Source organism: Solanum stenotomum, unplaced genomic scaffold, assembly GCF_019186545.1.
Source record: "Solanum stenotomum isolate F172 unplaced genomic scaffold, ASM1918654v1 scaffold13383, whole genome shotgun sequence".
NCBI classification, from domain to species: domain Eukaryota; kingdom Viridiplantae; phylum Streptophyta; class Magnoliopsida; order Solanales; family Solanaceae; genus Solanum; species Solanum stenotomum.
In genome coordinates, this window is record NW_026022521.1 from 19,508 (window position 1) to 36,665 (window position 17,158).

The following is a 17,158-nucleotide window of genomic DNA, read 5'->3' on the forward strand; positions in this document are numbered from 1 at the left end:
ACAGAATTGGAATAAAGAGAGAAAAGGGTGTTAATTACCTGTGAAATCTTGAAAGATTGAACCCAACTGGTACCTTGAATTGCATTTTCGGAGATTTCTTACTTACACTTCTGAGAGTGTGTGTTCTTGTTGCTTTTGGTGTCTTGTTTGAGTTTTGGAGAATCATATGTTTTTGACGGTACAGTTTAGTCCCTAATGTATGAAATTTTGTCCTATTTAAACCCCTAAAGATATAATTAAAGTAAATAAAAACATTTTTTTTAAAACAAACATTTAACTTTTAAATAGTTTTGTTACATAATTCAATATCATCTCAAAACAGGCAAAGGATATCATCGTTTATAATCAAAAAGAATATTTTAATAAAACGAATGTTTGATTTAGATAAATGGTTCTTCTAATACAATATCAAGTGTATTTTGCAATTTAATTATTTTTATTTTAATCATCATTTTCAAATGAAATAGTAAGCGCGATCCAAATCAACAATTAACCTACCCTAAGCTTAGGTACACCCTGACTTCAAAATGTTGAGCATTGTTTTGCAAACGACTACCTTTATCTTGAAAATAGAATACAATTGCGCGTTCATCATGATAACATGATATTATCCCTGAATTTGTATTTTACTTTCCTCTGACTATATAAAAGTATATTTTTTTGCCTTCCATACATAGGTCGATTCACGATTGTTTATATTCCCGTCCTTACAAAAACATCATACTATTACTTATTTACTAATGCTGAAATTTCACACGTTTTCCTACATGTCACATTTTTGTGTGCATAGCACATTTTTGACATACCATGTGGCCAAAATGGATGAGCAACTTTTATAACTTTAGGGCATATATGAACCCATAGTACAACGAAGGAAGGATAATATTAAACCTTTTTCAATAAATGCAATTAATTAATTATTGCTCACAATTACAGAGAAAAGCGGAAAAAGAAAATTATATTTTTCAGTCCCCAAAAAACATATAGAAATGTTTAAGAGTACAACTGGAACTATGCAAAATTTCAGAGACTTATCAGTAATTCTCTACAATTTTTGTAACTTATTGTAAATTATTTCAATTGACTTTTAACAGTATGTACTTGTGGTGAACTTCTCAAGTATTCATGGGAACATTCACATGCATCAAAGATAGCACAAAATTTCCAGTTATAGTCTTCTTAAATTAGTTATCAAAAAAGTTTAAAGAAAGCTGAGTAAGCAAATACTACTGATGGATCAGAGTCAGAGTCATGTCATGCCTTCAAAGACAATAAAGAAGAAAACTTACAAATTTACTTCTCCATCCATGTAATCTCCATTAATAACTTCCTCCTGTGCAAATTCTTCCATTATAGCACGCTGCCATTCATTCAATGCTCTACAAAAAGAAGAAGAAGAAAAAAGAGCATCTGTGAAATTTTGTTCATGCAGCAAGCTCTAGTGGAAATTCATGAGCAACATAAGAATAGAAAAATAAATAAAAAATGTTTGGTCAGAAGAATTTCATCTGATAAGCTACTCCCTTCATCCGTAATACTTTGTTTCCTTGTTAATTTATCCCAAGAATGATCTCTTTCTTCAAGTTGAAAACTATTTCTAACTCAAACTATAATACGAGGACATATTTTCAACTAACTACTTCACTTTCCACACTTCAAACATATGTTTAAGTACTTCCCTAACACACTAGCATTTGGACATGTGATTTCATCCCGTGATTTGAAATAATGAGATGAAATAAGCGTTTGGACATGCGATTTCATCCAAATTCTCCAGAAAGCTTGATTTGGGAATTTGTTTTCATAAACCTCTCATTTACATAAATTTGTTTACATAAACCTCTCATTTATGCTTGTCTGAAAACATCTGGTCCGCTTTGTTTGCCTTTTTTTTAGTCCGTTTAAAAAAGAATGTCTTTTTCTTTTTTCTAACTTCTAATTCTAGCTTTCCACATTACATGTTTAAGACCATAAGACAATAGTATTTTGATACATTCTACCTAAACTAGACAAACAAATTGAAATGGAAGGAGTGATAGATAGTGACATATCTTATTAATTAGTGAAATGAAAACACTATTGTGTTTTCTTTGGACATATACTGAAGATAAAATAAATAGAACGTGCGGCAGAATGAATAATCACAAAACTATGTGAGATTTACAGAAACTGTCATTTTCCGATGATATGAATAATGAATTAAGAGAAAGGAACGTCAACTAGCATTGAAAAGTCAAAAGAATAAGTCGTCTTGATAGTTTATCTTGACACGGAAGTACTAAAATACCTTCTAAGAAAATTAGTGGTAAACAACTAAACATTCATTATTAAACACTTAATTATCTCAAGACTTGTAATATTCTAACATTTGGCAGCAGCCTTAAGCCCATTTTGGCCTACACAGCAAGAATTGTACCTCTATATAACATGAGAGATTGAGTACCCTCTACATAGCAAGAATCAGCAATGACAGGAGAGAAAGTGAAATTGCTTGGAAACTGGGCAAGCCCTTCTGCTCTGAGGATTCATTGGGCACTGAAACTGAAAGGGATTGAATATGACTACCAAGAAGAAGATCTCCCAAACAAAAGTCCTTTGCTCTTGCAGTACAATCCAGTTCATAAGAAGATTCCAGTTTTGGTTCATAATGGGAAACCTATTGCAGAATCACTAGTCATACTTGAATACATTGAAGAGACATGGAAGCACAATCCCCTCCTCCCTGAAGATCCTTATGAAAGAGCCAAGGTCCGTTTTTGGGCAAAATTTGTTGATGACAAGGTAATAACCAATGTTCATATATGAAAGAATCCATTCCTGTTACTTGTTTATCATCTTGCAGCAAATCACTGGATCATTCACTCTTCTTTCTTTACAGTGTGTGCCAGGAATATTTGGTACTTTCGTCAAGGTCGGAGAGGAGCAGCAGAAGATAGCAAAAGAAGCTCGTGAGAACTTGAAAATTTTAGAGGGTGAACTAGGCAAGAAACACTTTTTTGGAGATACGAAAATTGGCTTCATGGATGTTGCATCTGCTTGGATCATCTGCTGGGCTCAGATTGTTGAGGAGGTTGTGGATATCAAACTTATTGATGCTGAGGAAATGCCTTCACTTGTTTCATGGTTTCAGAATGTCCTCGAAGCTGCTCCCATTCTGAAAGAGTGTACACCGCCCAAAGACAAATTGTTAGAGCATAACAAAGGATTTCACAAGATGTTGGTTGCTTCAGCATCATCTTGAAATCTAAAATCTGTTCCCATGTAGGAAGATTTTACTAAATATGATTATATGACATGTAATCTTTTTGATGAGTTTGATGACACGTAAGATTTTGCGGTTTTGCCTATCAAATACAATTGTGGGGAAATAAGGGCATAAGCATCTATGATCATGATATCATATAAGTCATTTTCTGTAAAATTAGAGAAACTTCAACTATTTAAATTTAAGGAACATTGCACCTTGATAAAGGACAAGTGCCTGACTGTCAATATGCCATGCAACATTTGAGTTACTTTTTAAGGATGCGAGTTCCTTCAACTTTCTGCAAGTAGAGAATCTCATTCTAGTTTAAGGGGAGGAGGGAAAAGGGCTGTGAATGTTAAAAGAAACCCAGCATTGGCACATTAATGTAAGCTGCAAAGGACCAGAGACTTTGAACCATAATATAATCGACCATTCATGAGGAAGCAACCCTCATCCATTAGTAAGGCTATACAGATTAAAATAGACATTCAGCTTGCATCCATAAGTGATCTTACACCTATTTGTTCAAAATCACCCTTAGTACTACCAATCATCTCTATAAAGAACCAAGTAACTCATCCATATCATCTCTATCATGACACGATTCCATATTAGTTTGGTAGGCATCAAGAACATACAGTGTCACAAAAAATTTGGGAGCTATTTTCTTTGGACAATTCGCCAAAAAAGCCTCAAATTGAAAGAAATATCATAATAGAACTACGATGTGCATGAAAGTTCAGTAATGCATCAGAGAATGTAAAAAAGACATGCTTTTACTGAAGCTTCATCATCCTGTTGTAAATAATAAAACTCTATTATTCTTCATATGGAAGGGAGAGACTGAACAGAGACACTAAAGAAGCTTGCTAGGGTGAATCAAGCTAAAAGTGTAAATAATAAGAATACATCTCAAGGTTGAATTTTTTTTTGGCAGACGATACTTGTTGAATCAGATATATTCAAAAAAGTTGAGATGTCCACCAATGCTTATATCTTACAGTGGACATAGAGGCTCAGATGGTGCACAGAGTAGTTTAAGAGCAGTATATTTGATAAAGCTGCATCTTCATCTTAAACCTGGACTATGCATAAGCAGGAAAATCATCTATCATAATAAAGACTTTGGTCCTGGCTGGCAGACTGTTTGCCTTTGGTAAGATATTCAGATATCTTTTTTGGAATTTCATACGTGAATGTCAAATGCCGAAAGTCTCAAGTATCATGAAAACCAGTTAGTAGAATAACTCTACACTCTGGCTAGATAATAGAAAATGCAAAAGCCATAATCTTACACCGAGTTACTGATATTGCAACTTCCAAGTGCAAAGGGAATCATGAGAAAAGAGAGTAGATTAATCAAACAAAAACTTACTAGTCGCTGCAGGATGCAGTCCCAAGAAATCACATCCACTGTGCTCTTCATATTTCAAGCCGTAGACTCAGAGTTAGCACCAAGTGACAAAAAATTGTTCAACATGCTCGACATTCTAACCCATCTTCTGCCCATGTAAAGCACAATTAAAGTACCACTATGGATTTTCAGTTCTCAACAATGCAAAACGCCTGAATAGATGGCAGAGGTCTCATCATCCACGTCAATTCCATCATTCTGCATCATTTCAAGGATGTACAGTGGACTTTCTTCTCTTGAGATTTGCATTCTAAGCAATGACTTGTACACTTGCAAATTAGCAGGACCAAAATGTCTAAGAGTTGTAAGAAACTCCATAGCCTTCCCAAAATTTCTAGTTTCTTCGAAATATTCTGAAATTGCGACAACAATACTTGGTGATGGCCTCCATTCATAATGTTTTAGAGCAGCAAGACCACTTTTCAAGGCATCGATAGCTTTATCCATTTGTTGACTTCTTATCCATCCCTCCACCAATATCTCCCAGGTTTTAGAATTTGGACATCCACCTTTCTCCAACGTGCGATAATGTAACGATTCAGCTTTTTCGACTGATCCATTTCTCATGTATCCACCGAGAAGTATGTTGGAGACTCTAATGTCATATGTCCTGCATTGAGATTCCCATTCCACAAAAGTTCTCTCGGCCTCTCTCATGTCACCAAGCTTGACCAAAGACGACAAGATACACATGTAGTTGGCACAAGTTATTGGGGAGTTTACTGCTTTAGAAGCTTCCCAGACCCGATGTACTCCATCTTTGTTCTTCAAAGAAGCATACTGCGTAATGACAAAGAAGTAAGGATAGTGATTACTGTTGGATATTTTCTTTTCAGCAGTTTTTAGGGCCAAAACTGCCTTGTCTGTCTGTCCTGCTTTCTTATAAATATTTGCTAATGTAGCTAAAGAGCTCCATCCCACTTCTACATTTTGGTTACTCAGCATCTCTTTGTATACCATCTCTGCTGATTCAACCCCAGAGAGCTCCCCACATGCGTCCATCCAGAGATTATAGGAGAGGACGTTTAAAGTTATTCGGTTTTGTTTCATTTGCAGGATGACTGATGGTACTTTCTGGTACTGAGATGTGGCCTTATAAAGCTTCATCATCTCATTAAACGGATGAGGGCTCAGAGCAAGTCCCAACTTGCTTATCTTTAGCATGAAAGCTTCAGCCTTCTCAGTGGACCTTTCTTCAACATAACAATGAAGAAGAGGGAGGGAAGCAGCTTTCAGCGAAACAGTGCTTGTTAAACTCTCAAAATATCTTTCAGCTTCTATTCTACCGTGTTCTTTAACAGTTAATTCTTGTCGCCTGGCATAATCATAAGGTGACATCTGAGAACAATGTTGAGTTTCCATCCAGTTAAGTATCTGCAAATAAATATAAACAGAGAAGGAAATACATACATTATTGTCTCCGTTACATGCACAAACAGATCAAAAGGAGGAGATATTTCAGAAGAAAAGGTTTCATAGTCCTTGTGTAAAATACCCACCACATTTCTTTTTTTCTCCTCATACTCCAAAATAAAAGTTGAGCAAGTCAATCCTTACTTTACCAATTTCTCAATTATTATAAAGCTTACGGAATTAATGGATAATATCAAATTATCGCCAGTACGCATCTATCAAGTATATAAGCTGATATATTAGCATTACATAAATGTACAAGCAGTTCAAAATTTTAAGGAAACAAGTAGATTACAGATTAGTGGATCGGTTTCTTTTTTGGTATGCTCTTTCGAGAAACTCAGGTCTTTTTGTAAGATTTTCCACTTTATGTCACACCTGGTATTCAGGGTTCCAACCACATCAATAATAATTTACCTTCATAAGAAGAACAAAAGTAGTAGTATAAACCACAAAAAAAAAAATCAAGCTCCCAACTTTTGTCCCTCAAATTTACAACAGAACAAAAGATATTCCTATCAGCATCTCAAAAAGGAAACTATTGATTCATTCTATCGTCTCAAATAACCTTATTACAGCATATAATCAAGAACCCAGAAGAAGAAGTTCCTAATATTTTTTCAAAAAAAAAGATATTTCTATGAGCATTCAAAATAAAAAAAAATCAAGGGAATTATTACTATTGTGCTAATACTATAGAAAAAACCCTTCTTTTTTTTTTATTTCCCTTCCGGTGTCCGATCATTGGAGCCCGACTAATCTGAATTTTCACCAGTAGGGCCCATTCGGGGTAACACTCTTTACCAAGGATTTTTCCATACCAGGGTCCGAAACTGAGACCTCTGGTTAAGGAGGAGGAGCAGCTCCATCCACTGCACCACATCCATTGTGTGACAAAAGCCATATTAATCAAGTAATCACACGCACCATAAAAGAAAATTCTTAATTTTTTTCTTCTAACGAAAATACGCTTTTACCAGCATTAGAAAAGCTCAAGGAAATTACAGTATCATGTTGACATTTTAAAACTTAAGGAACCATACTAAATCACATAATCAAGCACTCAAAGATACAAAATTCAACAAATTCAATTTGTTTAATTAAAAAAAAAAACTGATGGGCAAATACAAACCTCCAAAGCAGGTCCAAATCGACGTCGTTTCATGAGCTGCCGTATAATCACCCTAAGCTCGTTTAGACAAACTCTACGGCCTTCATCCACCCAATTCTCAAGCACACTCCTCGTCGGGTTAACACCCGATGAAACGACCTTCAAAATTCGTTTTTTTAAATCACCCCCACCGGAGTAACTGCCGTTAATCAGCGTCGCTTTGTTTGTAGAGTATGATTGTGACAGCACAAATCTCCATGTCCAAGAGCTTCCAAAAGAATGTACAATGATTTCCATGAGAGTGTACAAACTACAGAAATGGAATTAAGAGAGAAAAGGGTGTTAATTACCTGTGAAATCTTGAGAGATTGAACCCAGCTGCTGCCTTGAATTGCATTTTCAGAGATTTCTTACTTACACTTCTGAGAGTGTTCTTGTTGCTTTTGGTGTCTTGTTTGGGTTTTGGGGAAATCATATGTTTTTGAAGGCACAGTTTAGTCCCTAATGTATGAAATTTTGTCCAATTTAAATACCGAAGATATAATTAAAGTAAAAAAAAACGTATTTAAAAAATAATAATTTTAACTTTTAGATAATTTTGTTACACAATTCAATATAATATCGAAATATAGGAAGCTTGATGATGATTAAGATTCATTATTAAATGTGATATCATTGGCCACTTTCACCGAATTTGAGTTGCTTCGAGCCGTCTCAAGCAGGGGCGGACCCACGTTGGTTCCAGGGGGTTCACCCGAACCCCCTCGGCAAAAAATTACACTGTATATATAAGGTAATTTTCTGTATTTATGTGGATATATATATTTTGAACCCCCTCAATGACAAGGAGAAAGAGATAGCCCAGTGGCATTTTCCCTGAAAATTAAGCCTTACGTCGAGGGTTCGAATCCCTGCATTAGCGTTTTATTTTTTTCTTTTTCAGTTTCAGTTTTTTTTTTTTTTTTTAAGGTTTCAGTTCCGTTTTTTTTAGTTTTTTATTTTATAAAACATGCTAAAAGTGTGGTTTTAAACCCAAAAAAATTCAAGGGTCCGCCACTAAAACTAAATACTACGACTTTCTTGAGATTTTGTTTTGTGTATACACGTTTATACTTTTATTTTTCGAACCCCCTGAACGAAAATCCTAGGTCCGCCACTGGACTCTCAAGTGTACATCACTTGGAGATATATACATTCGATCATTATTTATAATCACGATATTATTAGCTTTGCATGGTTATTTGAGCTGGAACTTTTTTTTTTCTTTTTCATGGAAGTTTCTATCTCTTTGCTTTCTTAATAGCTCGAATTCACAAATGATTATTTCTCAAAGTTGAAAAGAAACTTTGATTTTTAAAGTAAAATATAAGGTATAAATAATTTTCACCCGTTTTGAATTGTCAAATCAAAAGTTCTTTTAGTAAAGAGGGACAAGTATGATCCAATTTTTAGACGGTAAAGACAATTTTGATACCAAAATATAATAGAGAGACAAGTGCTCCATTCACAATAATTTAAAGATACTTTTGACCCATTTCCATAACTAGAGATATGCACACTTCATATATATTAGGGATCAATTGATTCCAATGACTATCATATTTATGTGTGCATAGCACATGGATCTTTTATGTCTAGGAGGAAAAGGTGGATATTAAGATCAATTGTTTGACATATCATGTGGATAAAACGAATAGAGTTAACGATAGGATAAATTTGAGCAACTTTTATAACATAAGGACATTATATGAATCCATAGTATAACGGAGGATAATATTAAACTTTTCCCCATAAATGACTCTTTTCCCTATTTATAGAGAATATATAAGGTGCTAAGCTCCAAACGCAAATGCTATTAAGTAATTATTGCTCACAATTAAAGATGGAAACCAGAAAAAGAAAATTATATTTCTTCGAACAAACAAAGGGAATAGGATCCCATGAACTTTTCCCTCTCCACAGTTCCCAAAAAATACATATAGAACATGTTTAGACTACAACTGGAATTATGCAAAATTTCAAGAGACTTGTGAGAATTCTCTACAATTATTGTATGTAGAAATACAGGAACACTTCTAACCATATACTGAAACTCAACTTTCTTATAAAAAGGCCTTGGATAAAATAGGCACTTCCTTTTTTATTTTGAGAACTATATAGGCATGTTAAATGCTAGTAGTATATAATCTAAACTCGATGCAAAAAGTGAACAGTAGAAAATGGTTCTACCATGTGTATGTGATATAGCTACCAGGACGGTAGACGTTTGGGAGTTTCACTCCATTGTAGGAAGTTAGTTCTCTCCAGATCAGTTTGAGGCCGGAGACTAGCAAACTCTGTGCAGGTATGATGTTGAAAGCAGCTGGATCAGGGATTCTTGTAACTGCCGAGGACAGCTGACGCCTCCGCAATCACAGCGTTTTGATTAACAACAGAAGGATCACTATCAAGAGTGAGAATTCAACCACAAACTTTGGGTTTGATATGCGTTCAAGCAACTGCTGCCACCTGTAAGTTCAACCAGTAGAGAGCTGCTGGTAAAGCCTGTTAACCATTTCCAGAATGTTCACCACATTCAGAATGGTGACTATATAAATAGAGATGGTCAAAGCGAGAAAACACTAAAGCATTATGCCAGCTAGATGATATTGTGCAGCCAATCTCTAGTAAATAAAGATGTAGGTTGTGTAAATTGTATATCGATTGTTTACCATGGCTTCAGTTCTCATACAGAAACAGTATAAACATTCATGATAAGAGAGCATACGTGGAAATTTCTTGAACTTTGAGAACACCCTCACCCCCACCCCCAACCAACCCCTCAGAAAGAAACAAGGAAAAACTATCTCGTGTTCCAGTGACTAATGAAGAGCTTGAAAGAACAAATATCAAATTTGTATAAAACTCTGACAAGCAGCAAAGTTCTAATACTCTCTTTCCACCAATAATAAACACAAAAACATTTTAATATAATGCCAAAAGAAAAAGGGTCACATGAAAACAAGAAAGGGATGAGGCATTCTACCCGAGTTCAGGAAGGACATGATTTACGAAACCTACCACCATAGAATCCAAAAAAGAAAAATAAGTGGAAGTGATGCAACAAACTTAATGGACAGCCGAAAACAGATAAAAAACACATAGCTTTCAGGCTGTATACAAGATTTTGCTAACCAACTACTGGGTCTGGCCTACCTGAAAAAGGATTACATCAACCCTGATCACAAAAATCTTGCCAAAAATTAGAATACACCTCCAAATAAATGGTGAAATCAACTGATATAGTTAGTGAAGTTCTATGAGTAGCTGAAATCGCTAAGCCAGCATAATTTTGATCACGTATGTACGGTATAGCATAATAACTGGAGAGAAGGCTAACCCCATTATCTCCGGTCTTCTTCTTTTTTTTTTTTGGCTAGAAAAATAACTTATTGTAAATTATTTCAATTGACTTTTAACAGTATGTACTTGTGGTGAACTTCTCAAGTATTCATGGGAACATTCACATGCATCAAAGATAGCACAAAATTTCCAGTTATAGTCTTCTTAAATTAGTTATCAAAAAAGTTTAAAGAAAGCTGAGTAAGCAAATACTACTGATGGATCAGAGTCATGGCATGCCTTCAAAGACAATAAAGAAGAAAACTTACAAATTTACTTCTCCATCCATGTAATCTCCATTAATAACTTCCTCCTGTGCAAATTCTTCCATTATAGCACGCTGCCGTTCATTCAATGCTCTACAAAAAGAAGAAGAAGAAAAAAGAGCATCTGTGAAATTTTGTTCATGCAGAAAACTCTAGTGGAAGTTCATGAGCAACATAAAAATAGAAAAATAAATGAAAAATGTTTGGTCAGAAGAATTTCATCTGATAAGCTACTCCCTTCATCCGTAATACTTGATCTACTTTGTTTCCTTGTTAATTAATCCCAAGAATGATCTCTTTCTTCAAGTTGAAAACTATTTCTAACTCAAACTATAATACGAGGACATATTTTCAACTAACTACTTCACTTTCCAAACTTCAAACATATATTTAAGTACTTCCCTAACACACTAGCATTTGGACATGTGATTTCATCCCGTGATTTGAAATAATGAGATGAAATAAGCGTTTGGACATGCGATTTCATCCAAATTCTCCAGAAAGCTTGATTTGGGAATTTCATATCATGATTTCACATTTTTCAAATACAAAAATTGACCCACAAGTTTATATTTGTAAAAAAAACACAATTTTATATCTAGCAATCATTTATTGCATATATAAACAAAATTATAGTTGATATCATTTCCATCACATGTCTCTTTAGTAAATATTATTTGTTTACACAAAACTATTTCATTTCTGTCACATATCTCTTTAGTATTTCTTTACAAAAATGTTATTTTTGTTGGTAAGCAAGTATTAGGTTGTACACTATCACAATGTTATATTAAAGAGTCAGTACACTACAACTCATGCTCAATTTTACTTTTTTATTGAACTAAAGTTCAATCAATAAATGTTGTATTTTTTAAGAAAAACTGTCTCTTAGTGTATTATACTTTTGTTATGAATTTTTGCTAATTTGGTAAGATTGTATAAAGATTGGGGTAATTTTGATAGTTTTCACAACTTATGGAATTTTTATGTTTATGGGTAAAAAATACAATTGAAAAATCCAAATTGCATGTCCAAACAAAACTTCAACTTCATCACATTTCATGACTACATCTTACATGGCCAAACGGGCCCCAAGTCTAATAATCAATAAAACATTTTACCACTTTTTTTTGGGTGACAGAAATTCATCTTAGGCAACCCTTTGGACCAACTGCAAAACCATTTTAAGTAGACAACTAATGCCTAACCCCATAATGAGGATTTATATGCCTTAATACACATCTATCAATACCTCAATATTACCAACACCTAGTAACTACTGATACCAGATTGGTTCAAACCCAAATAACAATATTTCCGAAAAAGTAAAATATATCAATAAATGTAACAGTAACACAACAAAAGGAAAGAGCAAGTGATTATAAACCTGTAGATGCATTCAATGTATAATTTGACTCCCCAGATATTTTCATACCTAACAAATAGGTATTGCTTGTTTATAGTTCATTTGGTGATACAAGGTTTCTTACCAGCTCAGATCAGGAAAGCTTGATTTCAGACTTTTTCAGCAGATCACTCAAGGATTGAGTCAACGCACTGGTTATGAGAATGAATCTATCTTCCTCTCATTTTGACACATTACTAACCTGTTATTAACTAAACACCAATTTCTTTAATGCTCACATGAGTCATTCCTACCATCCCCAATCCCTAAACATCTGCAGAATATGAATAAAGATAAGCAGTTCACACTTCACAAAGGAATCTCTTGGAGATATTAATGGTGCAATTACCTGGGGAATGTTCATGATCCCAAACAAAATATCTATTTACTTGTATGAACACATGCCCTAGCAATGATTTAAAAGGTTGGACGAGTTCACACAAATTATACTTGTACATCAGATCGATGATCCTTTTTGAAGTCACTTATGGACTACCAAAGTAAGCAATAGTCCTTATGGAGTTAGTCTCTGGAAATCCATAAGGAACTTGTGGCCCAAATTGCTAACAAAAACCATGTTCAGTATTGGTAATGGAAGGAAAGTTGATCTATGGAATGATAAATGGATTGAACAAGCCCCCTTAAAGCAACTCTATCCAGACATATACTCTCTCAATCAACAACAAAACTCAACAATTGAAATGGTTTGGGGTGAACAGGGGTGGAATTTGAGTTTCAGAAGAGCTTTAAATGATTGGGAAATTGACAGACTAGCAAGCTTTTTCGGAACTTTAGAACAGTTCAAAGGTACATCAACTGACGCAGATTGCTTGATATGGTTAAGGAATAAGGATAACAAATTTACAGTGAAAGCAGCATACAGAGTACTCACAACCTCAAACAATCAGAGTGGGACCTGGCCTTGGAAGATGCTCTGGAGGGTTAAGATCCCTCACAAAGTTGCATGCTTCTCTTGGCTGCTAGCCAGAGAAGTTGTACTCACACAAGATACACTCATGAGAAGAGGTTTCAATCTTTGCTCAAGGTGTTTTCTCTGTGGTAAGGAAGCAGAGACAATCTCTTATCTCTTTCTTCACTGCAGCTGGACTGACCAGTTGTGGAAGATTTTCATTAACTTGAGGGGCATTAGCCGGACTATGCCGGGAAGAGTATCTGATGTATTGAAATGCTGGAACAGTGATACCAATCCCTCCAATCAGAAAGAGAGATGTAAAATTGTCTCAGCTTGCATTTGGTGGACTGTGTGGGGAGAAAGAAACAAAGTTTGGTTTGAAGACAAAGCCATTTGTATACAGAAACTAAAGTTGAAATGTTTAGGGCTTTTCTTTTTTTGGTGTAAACATAGCTTAATGGAGGAGTTAGAATCAGTTTATGATGTACTTGATTCCTTACGAAAAGACTAAGGACTAGGAGCTTATTTTATTTTATTTTTGCTCATCTGGATGTAAATATGGGGGACTACACACTCTTTGTGTAGGTTGTCATTAATACACAAAAATGTTACCTGTTCAAAAATAAAAACATTTTCTTCCTGTTCTCATTGCCCATGAGGATGCAAGAGTGGCTAATTTTGGTGCTTGACTTAATATAAATCGGTTCAGGTAGCATCCTTGAGTTTATTAACTTAAAACCCCATTAAAGACATTTGGTATTTCCTCTAAGCAATGCAATAGTTAATATTGTCAATTTGCCTGATTTTCTAATGAGTTCAGTGAACTGTAATAATTGATTTAGGATAAAAATGATCTGGAAAGGTGAGAGAGAAACATACGATGGAAAGTCAATACGGAACCGCACATATTGATCTCCATGGTTCACCAGAAATCCACTCTTTGGCAAACCTAAGTATGACAGACAACAAGTCTGATTGCTCAGAAGGAAGTATATTAAACAGATTAGAATTCACTGTAACTAAAGCTATGATACCTTTGCCTCGTAGTACCACAAGTTGTCCAGGCTGAACCCCCTTGGGTACCTAAAAAGACCAGAAATAGAAAATAGCAGCAAGCTTTGGTAAAAAAGGGAGTTCAATGGTTCTAGCTGCTGATTTTTCAGGCAACATATGAAACAGTAAAGCAACTTCCACAACTGAAAAAAGGCCTGACAGAAGAGATGGAAATGTCTTTTTATTGAATTGTCGCAATTGATGTTCAATCCCAAAGCCAAGTCCAAGCTTGTTTACAAGCATTGAAGTAGCTTCACTAACAATCTTTCATCTCATCTTCCCTCTTTAGTTTGGATTAGAAAACAATTTGTTTTTGTTCAACGAGAATTGGTTTCAATAACTTTTTTTTTGAAAAAATAGAAGTTTTTGTTTATTTTCAGAAAAACTATGGATGGAATGAAATGGCTCTCTGTTTTAGGAGAATTGGTGTTAGGTTTGTCTTTTGCTAAAACATCACTACCTCTTTTTGTAAGGAAAAATTTCCATCCATGGATTAGTAGAACAGCACTCTCTTGTTGAGAGTCTAACTCAAGACCCGAAAACTCTTTTTCAAGTTTCCAAATGGGGTAAAATTAATATATTAAAATTGTTAGGATCTTGTAGATATGGTTAGGATCTTGTAAATATGGTATACATCTGTTAGGATCAATTACATTGACTTTCTTCTTATAATTATGATGTAATCAGAACATGTAGACTTTACGTTTTAAACCCTGTAAACCCCAAGAGTTTGAGCAAATAATAAAGCAGGCCACAACCTTGGGTGCAAACAACCAAAATCACTGCCATTCAGTCAAAAGATGATTGAAAAATCAACAATCAAAATGGAAAAAAAAATTGAACACACATCCAATATCAAGGTGACACATAATTCACTATACTAATTGAAATTCAAATTTATTATCACGCCATGATAATAAAATAAATAAAAAATGTTGAAAGATAGATAAACCCAGTATAAAACGCCATACCTGTATCTTTGTCTTTCCAGCTAGAGTTGGTACCTCAACTTTACCACCAAGGATAGCCTATTAAAAATCAATAAGGACCACTAAATTTTAAAATTCTACTTTAAGCCACAAAAGCTGTAAAGAAAACAGAATATAAGAGCTTTAAGCATAATTTCAAGTCTTATGCATTTAGTCTTCTGTGATGTTTACTTCTTTTGGTATTTTTTTTTTTTGATAAAGGTAACATTTGCATATCAATCATCAGCTCAAAGCTGGTATCAAAAATTTACATCATATCCTCCCTCCACACGTGTGTCGGGCATAAACAAAAGATAAAGAAAAGAAAGAAGAAAAAAGAGAACTATCCCTAGATCCTCCTTTCACCTTTATAAGGACCCTAGAATGTCTACAATAGCCACAAGGTCATCTATATACTCTGAACTACACCAATAGCAAAAAGTGATAATGCAGTTCATTTTAATCTTGTGCAAAGGGCTGCTCTTGTTATCAAAATTCCTAGAACTCCTTTCTTTCCATATGGTCCACCAAATAACACCTGGGACAATTTTCCATCTACTCTTGTCTGTGCTGCCACTGCCCTCCATATTCCAGCTTTCTAGAGCATGTCCTGTTCTCCCAGGAACAGTCCAACTTATACCTCTGAAGCTAGTAAACAAATTCCACAACTGGCCAACCACTTTACAATGCAAGAACAGATGATTAATTGTCTCTGCAACCTGCTCACAAAAAAAACATCTTGGGCGCATTTGTATTCCCCTCTTCATAAGATTCTCGTGTAAGTACAACCTCTTTCACCACCAACCAAGTAAAAACTACCACTTTATATGGTATTTTAACCTTCCATATAAGCTTCCAAGGCAGAAAGTTAACTTGGGATCCCATCTGATTCATATTTCTATATGCAGAACTAACAGTGAATAAACCTTTATTATGACATTTCCATTTAAGAGTGTCTTCTCCTTCCTTGAATCCTAAGAACTGATCAAGTGTTCCATAAAATTCAGCCAATCTTTCCACCTCCCAATCTTGCATCAGTCTTCTGTATGTAAGGTTCCATCCATGTTCAGACCAAACTTCATAAAGAGTCGACTCTTGTTGTTGGTTCAGGTGATGAATATCTGGGAACAAGCATTTGAGGCTTCCATTCCCTAACCAGTTATCTTCCCAAAACCTGATCTTCCTCCCATTGTTCACATTACATTCAGTTTTTGCATAGAAACCATGCCATAAGTTTCTAATTGATCTCCACAAACTGGTTCCATATGTGGATGTCACTTCCTTAGTCTTCCAGGGTCCTTCCTTCCCATATTTGGTCTGGATCACCCTACCCAACAAAGATTGTTCTTCTAAAGGAAATCTCCACAACCACTTCATGAGAAGACTTTTGTTCTGCTTCCTAAGATTTTTGATTGCCAGTCCTCCCTACTTCTTTTGGTATTTTGCAAACCCATAACCTACAGTTTAAGGATTGGAGTTTATTCAATTAGGTTTCTAATATCTTTTTGTAGTACACATGCTGTCATGGAGCCCCAGCTACACTGCGTGTATATTGTTTATGAGAAAGGTAGAAGGCAAGGTACATATTACATATTTTGCCATGAAAGTGCCCCAGTATGCTACATATAACATCTTTTGTCTGCCAAATACTCGTTTTACTAACCGGTTAACTTTTCTTTAATCAGTTAATTGGTCTGTGCTAGCCATATGAAAAGTGTGTAAACTATCATAGTTTAGATAAATGAACCTTAAAATAAATACTATGCATGATAGTGGCTTGGACAGCGAGAGATCCCTCCAGCTGCTTATTGTTCTAGTTTCTGAGTAATTTCCTGTCTAATATGCTCAACTTCTACTTCTGCAGTAAACGACTCTGTTTTTGTCTTCTTTTTACTTTTACCATTCAATAAATGGACAACTTATAAATATAGCCCGATAAACTAAGGGATGAATACTGATAAGAAAAAAAAAAGTGTGTGTGTGTGTG

The 17,158-nt window shown here is 34.9% G+C and overlaps 3 protein-coding genes across 7 annotated transcripts in view; 1 reads left to right on the plus strand and 2 right to left on the minus strand.

Moving 5' to 3' along the window:
• Positions 1-2,466: 2,466 nt before the first annotated feature.
• Positions 2,467-3,341, plus strand: LOC125850062 (glutathione transferase GST 23-like). 2 transcript variants are annotated; one of them, XM_049529972.1, is made up of 2 exons: positions 2,467-2,781; positions 2,879-3,341. In XM_049529972.1, exons 1-2 carry the CDS (start codon positions 2,467-2,469, stop codon positions 3,239-3,241), a joined length of 678 nt encoding a protein of 225 aa, XP_049385929.1. In that variant the 3' UTR covers positions 3,242-3,341. The 2 variants fall into 2 exon arrangements, with proteins under 2 accessions (XP_049385929.1, XP_049385930.1); XM_049529973.1 differs by having other exon boundaries at positions 2,467-2,748.
• LOC125850060 (pentatricopeptide repeat-containing protein At5g27460-like) lies at positions 2,983-7,664 on the minus strand. Of its 4 annotated transcripts, XM_049529969.1 has the most exons (5): positions 7,536-7,664; positions 7,207-7,453; positions 4,623-6,035; positions 3,463-3,545; positions 2,983-3,154 (listed from the first exon to the last, which is right to left on the minus strand). In XM_049529969.1, exons 1-3 carry the CDS (start codon positions 7,658-7,660, stop codon positions 4,797-4,799), a joined length of 1,611 nt encoding a protein of 536 aa, XP_049385926.1. In that variant the 5' UTR covers positions 7,661-7,664; the 3' UTR covers positions 2,983-3,154; positions 3,463-3,545; positions 4,623-4,796. The 4 variants fall into 4 exon arrangements, with proteins under 4 accessions (XP_049385926.1, XP_049385925.1, XP_049385928.1 ...); XM_049529968.1 differs by lacking the exon at positions 3,463-3,545; XM_049529971.1 differs by lacking the exons at positions 2,983-3,154; positions 3,463-3,545 and adding an exon at positions 4,016-4,327.
• Positions 7,665-9,070: 1,406 nt separating this feature from the next.
• LOC125850059 (chaperone protein dnaJ 1, mitochondrial) overlaps positions 9,071-17,158 on the minus strand; it is a 20,390-nt gene continuing 12,302 nt past the window's right edge. The window contains exons 16-20 of the mRNA XM_049529967.1: positions 15,175-15,231; positions 14,185-14,233; positions 14,030-14,099; positions 10,836-10,925; positions 9,071-9,693 (exon numbers count right to left, since the gene is read on the minus strand). Coding sequence (XP_049385924.1) covers positions 9,597-9,693; positions 10,836-10,925; positions 14,030-14,099; positions 14,185-14,233; positions 15,175-15,231 — 363 coding nt within the window. The 3' untranslated portion in view covers positions 9,071-9,596. The remainder of the gene's footprint in view (positions 9,694-10,835; positions 10,926-14,029; positions 14,100-14,184; positions 14,234-15,174; positions 15,232-17,158) is intronic.

Bases quoted from the DNA above. Each gene is read 5' to 3' on its own strand.
- LOC125850060 (XM_049529968.1), bottom strand. From the start codon at position 7,660: ATGATTTCCCCAAAACCCAAACAAGACACCAAAAGCAACAAGAACACT. The intron at 7,454-7,535 runs GTAATTAACACC...TTCTTTTGGAAG, and splicing joins AATCTCTCAAGATTTCACAG to CTCTTGGACATGGAGATTTG. The intron at 6,036-7,206 runs GTTTGTATTTGC...ATTTATTTGCAG, and splicing joins GATTTGGACCTGCTTTGGAG to ATACTTAACTGGATGGAAAC.
- LOC125850062 (XM_049529972.1), top strand. From the start codon at position 2,467: ATGACAGGAGAGAAAGTGAAATTGCTTGGAAACTGGGCAAGCCCTTCT. The intron at 2,782-2,878 runs GTAATAACCAAT...CTTTCTTTACAG, and splicing joins CAAAATTTGTTGATGACAAG to TGTGTGCCAGGAATATTTGG.